Below are 9,737 nucleotides of genomic sequence, written 5' to 3'. Positions count from 1 at the left end.
GACATAAGATTTCACATTTATGTAACTCTATAATTGGATTTCGAAGGCAGCAGTGCAACCTATTACTGATACTAATTAACAGCGACATCATTTGCTTACAGGATTTATCTAATAAATAAAGATTAGCGTAGAACCTTTTAATATATTGAATTCATTAAAGTGGGTCATTTATTTTGTTATACAATACATAGTGTACATATATAGCATGCATTGTGGCACACAGCGTTTCTTCTTCCCTTTCTCACCTACCAAGGCTCTCCTTACACGCGGACAGCTCCCAATGGAGATCAAGTTACATGCAACAAATATACATTTAAGAAAAAACAGAAGGGTTGGTATATTTTAAAAAGTTTCTTTTTTTTTTTTTTGGTAAAAGTGTGCATTTTAGAATTTTATCTTTTTTCATAACCCCTTTTTTTTTTGTCTAAAAGTTCCCTTTTAAAACTTTTCAGGGGTATTTTGGTCATTATGCATTTCTGTAAGCAATTTTTTTTGTGTACAGTAGTGAGCTGCTAACCTGTTTCTCTCCCAAGTCCCAACGCCTCCCCTTCTTCCACACATCTTAAGTTTGCATTTCAACTTTCTGCTAGATTTGTGTAATGATTATACGCAAGCCACCTTGTCCTTTGATCTAAGAGTAAGACAAACACTCACTAAAATAAGAATATAATTTATAGAGCAGAAGCTGTGATCTGCAAAATCACATTGTTAAAATATGTATTGATCTAGCATCCCCATCATCTGCTAGTCTCACATAACCACGCATTACTAGTCTTCCCAAAGCAAGCTGTTGGGCCAAAAGGCAAAAGCAGATGCCTTAATTATAAGTCTTCCCAACAGTGGAACAAGTCGCATGACCAAATAGCTTACAGAGAGCATACTGGCAATGTCATTGAGCATATCGCTACATCCGTTCATGCAAATAAATATGCGATGCACATCTCCAACATCGGTAAACTTTAAGAATCTGTGCTGCCTCTTCTGGAGGGACGATCGTTCATTCGTTTGTACTGTCCATTGAACTGCTAGCATTGCTGATGCTACCACTGAAGAGCAGAGAGGGTTGTTGCGGAGATGGAAGGATTGGAGAATCACATTCGAGCATGTGTATAATGGCTGACATAGTAGGTCTGCTTGCAGGGTCCTCCTGAACGCATAGCAAGCCAATGTGCAAACACCTTAAAATTTGCCTTGTGGGAGCTGATTCTCCAAGCACGGGATCTATGAGATCTGACATTGTCCCGTTGCCCCATAGAGTCCAGGCCTGCAATTCAACTTCATGAATCAGCTCCCATGATACACACACACACACACAAGAGAGAGAGAGAGAGAGTTACATATTCATTGAGGCAACAACCCATTGGAGAGGACCGAAATCCACCACTTGTCCGACCACTGACAATTTCTAAGAGCAGTACACCAAAGCTGTAGACATCAGATTTGATGGAAAATTGCCCATCTATGGCATACTCAGGAGCCATGTATCCACTGCCAAAGTAAGCAAAAGAGTTTGTTCATAACATTGAATGCACAGAGAAAATGATTAGCATAGAGGAGATTTTAGGTGCAACTGGGCACTCTTTTCGCGAGATTTTAGCGACAGAACTACTCCATATTCTAGCACTGTAGGTGAACCTCATATAATACTTAATTTCTCTCAACTTGAAGGGAGATCATAGTTGAGTTGGATGTTTAACTGCCACGAAACCTTTAGGCTGTGCATAGTAGATGTGCATGCATGTGATTATAATCTCGTTCTTGAAAAAACTCCCAAACCAGATCCCAAGCTTGCAACCTGAACTAGTTTCATACTAAGAGGCAGTGGCAAACACAGGACTTTTTAGCTAAGGGGCACTTGAATCATACAGTCAGATGTGGTGTAGGCACAACATGCAATTTTTGAGTCATCCCGTCGTATGTTTGTACTCTCGCATAGCTACATGCCTACAACATGGCAATTCTTTTTTTTTTTTTTTTTCTGAAACTTGACTGGAACAATAACCATTGACTCTTGATATGCTCAGTATTAAAATATTCAACTGTTTACCATATTGAAAAAAAAAAACAGACCACATTAAGGGAAAACAAGGTATCTGACCATAACATCAATTGAACAAGAAAGCAAGAATTTGTAACAAGTCAAGTTTCTATTTAGATGCGAAACTAGATTGTCGACAGGCATGCATAGAATTCTAACAAGCCGTAAGATGAAAACTGCATAATGCACTGAACTGACAAAAATCTTGTACATACAGTGTTCCAGCAATGCGATCGATGGTTATTGGGTCATTATCTCCACTGAACATTATGGCGATTCCGAAGCCAGAAATCTTTGCTGTCATCTGCTCATCCAATAACACATTTGCTGCTTTAAGGTCCCGATGAAAGATATTGAGCCGGGAATCTCGATGAAGATACAGAATCGCCCTTGCACTTTCAATAATTATATTGAATCGTGTCTCCCAGTCCAATGATTTACGCTTCTCTGGGTCTAAAAACAACCCCTACGTTAGTCTCTCTCTCTCGTTCTCCCCATTCATCACATATGTAGATGCACTTACTACTCAATTTTGAGCACCAACAGGAACAGCAACAGATTATTTAGCAGAAAATCTGTGATCTAAAAAGAATAATGAGAAGAGAGGTGCATCACCATAAAAAAATGCATCAAGGCTGCCATTGGTCATGAACTCATAGATAAGCATCTTTTCTCCCCGCTCTATACAGCAACCCAGTAAACGGACCAAGTTCTTGTGTTGAAGCCTTGTCATCAATATAACTTCATTCGTAAACTCCTTCAAGCCTTGGCCAGAGCTTTGATGAAAAGTTTTCACTGCAACCAGCCGACCATTGAGTTCTCCCTGAGAGGAATAGACAAAGCGATCTTTGTTACAGTCACATAAGCTCAACCAGTTTCGTGATCCATTGCTGAAAAGTGCACGGAAGATTGACAAAAAGCGGTGACAACTGGAAGGGCAAAACTGCCCATAACATTCAAGGACGAATTGTAGCATCTCCCAGGAGTGCAAGGGTCAAGGGGAAGACAATGGTGCCGTGTAGATGAAAAAAAGTAAGGGGATAGTTGATTCTATATCAGCAAAAGTCTCTACAGGATTCAATTTACTCTTAGATGTCATAGTGAAAGAGTTTTTATTGAAGTACCTTATACACACGGCCAAATCCTCCTCTTCCGAGCTTATTTTCCTGCGACAAATTGTTGGTGGCCGCTTGCACTGCTTTTAGGCTGTATTGAGGTAGCTCATGAATTCTTTCATCCTCAATGAGGTTACCCAGTGAAGCCATCTCAGTACTGCTGTGTTTTCTTAGGTCCTCTGCCGCAAGAGGAAAGAAAATTGAAGCACTCGTATGGTAACCTTAGAAGTGATGTAAAGCCGCCATGAAAATGTGGAACTCACCTTTAAGATCTTCCCTCTTTCGACGCAGAAAACCGAAACGGTAATGCATATTGCTATAAGTAGTTATATCCCCACGGTGGAGCAAGTGATAATCACGGTTCTCCTCAAGTTACCACTTCTACTATCTGCTATGATATATATGAAAGTTCAATAGATCTTTTTCAGTTTCTCAAGTGCGTGTCTGGAAGTGGGAAAATGATAGGTAAAGTTGGAAGTATACAAGCCATAAAGCAAATTTCCTGCAATAGGTTCCACCATTTGCATCACTAAAACATGATATCCGTGGAAACGTACAACTATGGTGTTCTTAACCACAGTTTATGATATATTTAATTGTATAAGTTTTAGATATTTAACCAACCAGCAACCTCCGGCAGACTTCAATTTCAACTTGTCACCGTTTGCGACCCAAAGAGCGATACCCTGTATGCATCCTAAAAAGGCTACTGTCTGTGAAAGCTGGTTCCGTGCACAGGATGCCCCAGGCTTGCCGGGGCTCATTGTCGCTCTATGATCCGGGCAACGAAAAGAAACGAGGCAGATTCAAAATCGGTCAGCAGGGAAAAGCAGAGACGAAAGGACAGAGGTGAGCTCTGTCCCAAAACCTTTAGCTCCCATACCTCATCTTGTGACAGTCCGCCAACTATTCAAAGCGAATTGAGGGTAGGGGAATGAAATAGAAGTTCACCACTTAACCTGGTGGGTGTTTTACAACAGCAGCCGCGGCGAATGCTAATGACAACGACGGCACCGGCGCCGGAGCCTGTGAGATCAGAAAGTAAGGCTTGGTGTCATACCCGATGATGCAGCTCTAGGAAAGAGACCGCCACCTTGGGCCTAGTGAGTTGTCATTCTCAATCTTATCAATAGCATGCTGGAAGCACACCCTGCAAAGCACAAGGTCTCGGAGCATTAAGCTATTCCATAGCTGCTATACCCATCCTGCGCCTCTACCTTGGTAGCGGACATCTTTGTGTTAATGGCAGCATTTCCGGCTAATTCGTACACAAAACCCCGGGCAGCCTCCGGAATCCCGGGTGGGCAGGTTTTCTGCTTGCTTGGAGGTTAACCAAATCTTCTCACTTTTATCAATGCTCCCGAAGAATTGTGTATCAGAGAAACGAAGTAAGCAGGAGTACCCAAACCATACCGTGGCGGACTTCTTATTTGGGCAGGCGGCCTTGACCCTATCCACGGCATTGCAGATGCAGGTCCAGCAAGCAGCAGAGAGGACATCGCCGCAACATTGCACGAGGCCGTAGAGATTTTTTTAAAAAAAGAATGATTTGCTGACCTCTCTCTCTTCCCATTTTATTTTATCGGCTCTCTCTCTCTCCCCTGCTGCGTGGTGTATAATATATGCAAGCAAAAGTGCGTTAAATGGAGAAGAAACATAATTAAAGCACGCGAGTGACAAGCTATAGCTACAAGCAGTAATGATCTCCACAAGCTATAGCTACAAGCAGTAATGTTCTCCACAAGCTATAGCTACAAGCAGTAATGATCTCCAGCTTTAATTCGATTCCAGTTTTTGCATAAACCTACTTCTTGCTATTAATAAAAGATGGGGAGCCTTAATCCCAGCAGATTTTTATCGGAAATCTACTTCTTGGTAGGGTTCTAACAACATAATTGCTAACAAAGATATACATAGATCACAAGGAAAAATGCTTGCTTGACATGAACATGCAGTGAATCAAACATGTCCGACGAAAAACTAAACAGGCATCAATCTGTAGGAAAAGGTAGACTATTATTACTCAAAAATTTGCAAGAAAAATGAGTAATGAGCTAAAGGTTAGAAGTCACAAAAAGAGAGAGAATATTTTAGCATCAAATCAGTTTATATGAGCACCTCCAACAGGTGCTAAAGATTTTGTAACTGAAGAACATCATCTATACAGAGTTAAGGAGCTCGTGAAAAGAACAAAAAGAAGGCAATGTTTAAGCCTTGCCTGTTGCATGAGTAATTGGATTGCATAAACGAAATCACCTTGTCTAATTTAGAAGGAAAATTAGCACTGTTGGAGTTGAGGAGATTGAAAAGAAGATTTATTAGAAGAACTAACAGATTCCGGCACATTTGCAACCACTCACTGACAGTCCACAAAGAGAGAGAGGGAGAGATTTTCGCAACCTGTGTGCAGGAAGAGGAATTTCCGGCACAGCGGTTGTTGGCAGCGGGGTTATGGTAGCAGCGTGCTCCGGACTCCTGCGGGGGTGGAAAATCTGCCGTCGACAGCCGATGGTTGTGTTGAGGTTTGCTCTGAGAACTCTGCAGAAAAGAGGTGTTAAAGAAAAATTTTTGTCATGCAGCTATTTCTCATATTGATGACGACCAGTCTGGCGATTAAAGTCTGCGTCCCAGTCAACCATTAACCAATGACTCGAGGTAAATTGCTTCTTAACTTGACAACAAATTTCAGAAAAAAAAAAGGTCAGCAACAGTGGCCTTGATTTTTGTTATAGTTGGCAAAAGACTAAGGGGTTGGGTTCATTAGAGACTTGATAAAATGGATATCAATGGAAATGCATAACAAAATTTAGGAATAAAAAGTTGTCTAAATACAAGAATGTAGTTCGAGTTAATTAGGACAATTAAAAAAAAGTTGGCCACAAGTGAAAATAAAATTTCAGGAAAAAAAAAGGGGTAAGCAACATTTATTATTATTAATTTTTGTTATAATGGCAAACACGTTGGGTTGACTCGAGAATCATAACTTCAAAACTGGGTCACAAGTCAAGGTTGGTTAGACTTGTTCATGGCTCAACCCAACTTGACTTGATTCGACCTTGACTTATTCGATTCAGTTGTAGTGATTTTAAAACTCAATCGAATCAAAGAATTAATAGATACGAGTTTACCAACTATGATTCCCGTTCATCCTCTCAGCAGCCACCGCCATGCGCTTCTGGCAAACGGCGACGGGGACATGGCCACGGCAGAGTGCATGCTGTACAGTGTCTTATGGTACCGTTGGAACGGTAGAACTAAACACGGAGCTAAGGCTACTGAATTGCAGACAATGGGAAGAAAGAAGAAAAGGCACCACACAAGTCAAGGATTCTTGACGCCATCTGGGAGACTATAGTAAAAGTGGGTGGTTGAGTGTGTGAATGGTTTGACAACGAGAAAGAGAGAGCTGAAGGAGGCACACTCGAGAGAGTTGGATGGAAAAATCGACGAGAAATACATACAGAAAATTACACGAGTGAAAGTAAAGAAGTAGAGTCGAGTTTCGATGTGTCTTGAGAACCGTCAAGAGCTTTGAACAAACATCATGCAACAAATCTATCTCAAAATAAAAAATCGGAACTCACTAACATAAAATTTCAGATTTACGACAAATCAGGCCGTAAATCTATAATTGGCCGTAAATCTATAATTGGATTTCGAACTCAGCAGTACCACCTGTTGTTAATACCAATAAACAGCTCCCGGCGCCTCCCCTTCCTCCTCCACTCGTCTTACTATTGCATTTCAACCCTGTGCAAGATCAGGAGTTTAATATTTCTGGCTGAATGAGTATACATACACAAGCAAACCTTGTCCCTTGAAGACTAAGGCAAACACTTACTGAAGTAATGAAGAGTACAGCTTATAGAGCAGAAGATGTGATCTGCCAGATCACATTATTAAAATATACATTGTTCTAGCATCCCCTTCGTCTGCAAGTCTCACGTAACCATGCATTCCTAATTAATCTTCCCAAAGCAAAGGTTTGGGCCAAAGACATAAACAGTTTCTCCCCCTTCTTGCTAGGAAAGGCAGAAGGCACCATTTCTAAATACCAAAGCTAAGTCACATGGATACCGGTATGGAGGTATGGGTATAGACACGATAATTTTAGAAAATGTGGGTACATGGATACGAGAGGATGTATGTATGTATGTATATATATACAAATAACACAAAAAAATTAAAGCGAAGACAATATTTTAGCAAGCAAGTGATGTAAATAAAAACATTAGTATGTTAATTAACAATAGCTCTAATAACAAAATGAAAAGTAAGGTGGAAAAAAAGTAAATCAAAATAAAATTAAGCAGTTTGAACTTAAAGGTACCCAAGTGTATCCAAGTGCTTATTTTTGGTACGGGTATGGTGACACAAGTACATATATCTTACTGAAGTACTCATGTGACTTAGACAATAGGCTATGAGCTGACCAACATCAAGGAATTGCACCAGCAACTGAAGTACTCATGGGCCCCATTGAGCCAGCCCGGTTCGATTTTTTCGGGCCTAGGCCCGATCAGGCCGGTACCCGAACAGTTCGGGCCGAACTTAGTGGCCAGACCCAGACTTAGCAGCTGTCTCCAGTCTCCATAGTGAGAGGAGAGTGGGAGAAAATCAGGGAGAAAAAAAAAATCATAAGGTACGAACAACACCGGAAACGTCTGATTTGCAGTCGGCAGCCCTCTCCAATTGTCCATTTGACAAACATTTAATAGAGTCAGCTGCTAAGCTTGGGCACCAAGTCCGGGTACCGGCCCGATCAGTCCTAAGCAACTAAATTGTTATATATAATATATAATATATATTAGAGACCTAGTGTCACCAAACTCAATTGGCCTTTAATTTGTCAAATAAAAAATTAAAAAGAAAGGTAAGCAACCATTTTTGTTGTTAACCAAAGTTGCAAAACGCAAAAAAAAGCAAAGCGAGGTGTTAGTTGAAGCCTAGGCTTCACGGACAAGGAATTATAATATATACATCTATGATAATACAAATTTGAAAAAAAAAACTAAAATTATAAACATATTAGATGAAAAATCATATAAACATGCATTTACCTCATTTTAGTCTTCTCTTACACACATACACGCATGAAACCATAGCCATATGTAAATTCAAATAGATATAATGTTGGTAATTAGCGTATGCCTCGACCTGTCCTAACGTGAGCATAATCGTGATTTAAACTCTCAAAAGATTATTATAGATATGATTGTGGTCGACCTAATCTTGTTTTCTCTATCTCCATCACAGATGGATGTTAAACAATATACAAATTTACAAGAGCGACGAAGCTTCACATTTTTATTGTCCTCTTAAAATTTTGCATCAAGAGTATTGCATGCATACATGATACATACATCAGAACAAGGAGAATAAATGAGAAGAGGAAGGGACGAAAGACAGTGATTTTGCACGTTGTTATACTTGTAACCTCATTATTCAAAAGACTCTCTCAATGAACCTAAATTGTCAAAATTTCATACCAAAAGTCATGTCAGTTCTCTCACAAAGCTGCCAAAACAACCTCGTCATTACTTATTGATTAATTCTCCCTATCTGAGGCGTGACTAAAAAAATACTCGGTAAACTTCTATATGATTCAAAACGATCACCAGTTTTACCACGCAAGAAAACAGAAGATACGTCAATTGAAAACAAGGGATTGCACCAGAGTATCAATTGAACAAGAAAGACTACTTAGATTGTCCAGTGGCATGTCATAGAATTAGAACCGATAATAAGATGAAAAGTGCAAATTGCACTGAAGTAAGGGTGGGCATCCGGCCGGCCCGGCCCAGTTTCGGCCTGACGGGCCTGAGTTTTGGGCCCAGGCACCGCCCGATTACTAATAAAAAAAGTTAATGTAAATTATATTTTAAATAAGAAATTATTTATTATTAAATTTTAAAATCAATAAAATATTTTTTTAATACTATCAGGCCTGAGAAAGGCCCCATTGGCCGACTTGGGCCTGCCAATCGGGCCCGGGCCCATGATGGGCCGTGTACCGGGCCCGGCCGGTGGCGTGGCCTGGTGCCCACCCCTGAATAAAATGTTGCCTGCTTTTAGATCCCAATGAACGATGTTGAGCCAGGAATCTTGATGAGGATAGAGAATCCCCCTTGCACTTCCCACAATTATATTGAATTGTTTCTCCCAATCCAATCTGGGTCTCAAAAAAGCCTGCAAACTAGTCTCCCTCTCCCAAATCAGGCGAGGTGAAACCGAAAAGGAAACTTCAATTAAGTGGACACAAGAGAAAGGAAATATCATCAGAAACGATCACTTCCTTCAACAAATCAAACAGGCCAAAAGCATACCTTACTGTTAATGAAAGTTCACCACATAAGGAAGGTAGGTCCTTTTTCTTATAAACTCCCAAAGGCTTCAAATTCATTCAAAAGATCAAAGCCGTACACGTAGAAGGTCTGTTTTCTTCCCTTTTTAGTTTTATCCATAACTCCTTATCTTTGGCCTTATTTTTCTTCGAGCCTCAAATGTTTTTTAGTTTCTTCCTAAAAAGCAAGTGGTTTCAATTAGTTGGAATAAACAAGGGATAGATTTTAGAGTAGCTGTAA

The 9,737-nt window shown here is 40.2% G+C and overlaps 1 protein-coding gene across 3 annotated transcripts; it reads right to left on the bottom strand.

Annotated features, from left to right (window-relative positions):
* Positions 1 to 663: 663 nt before the first annotated feature.
* On the bottom strand, positions 664 to 5,696 carry LOC116249032 (cysteine-rich receptor-like protein kinase 10). 3 transcript variants are annotated; one of them, XM_050076270.1, is made up of 8 exons: positions 5,554 to 5,696; positions 3,778 to 4,757; positions 3,417 to 3,655; positions 3,163 to 3,332; positions 2,654 to 2,861; positions 2,254 to 2,491; positions 1,338 to 1,488; positions 664 to 1,264 (listed from the first exon to the last, which is right to left on the bottom strand). In XM_050076270.1, exons 3-8 carry the CDS (start codon positions 3,463 to 3,465, stop codon positions 998 to 1,000), a joined length of 1,083 nt encoding a protein of 360 aa, XP_049932227.1. In that variant the 5' UTR covers positions 3,466 to 3,655; positions 3,778 to 4,757; positions 5,554 to 5,696; the 3' UTR covers positions 664 to 997. The 3 variants fall into 3 exon arrangements, with proteins under 3 accessions (XP_049932227.1, XP_049932226.1, XP_031477991.1); XM_050076269.1 differs by having other exon boundaries at positions 3,417 to 4,757; XM_031622131.2 differs by lacking the exon at positions 3,778 to 4,757 and having other exon boundaries at positions 3,417 to 3,541.
* Positions 5,697 to 9,737: the final 4,041 nt, after the last annotated feature.

This window comes from Nymphaea colorata, chromosome 2, assembly GCF_008831285.2.
Source record: "Nymphaea colorata isolate Beijing-Zhang1983 chromosome 2, ASM883128v2, whole genome shotgun sequence".
In the NCBI taxonomy this organism is placed as follows: domain Eukaryota; kingdom Viridiplantae; phylum Streptophyta; class Magnoliopsida; order Nymphaeales; family Nymphaeaceae; genus Nymphaea; species Nymphaea colorata.
This window is presented reverse-complemented; position numbering and strand designations above follow the sequence as displayed.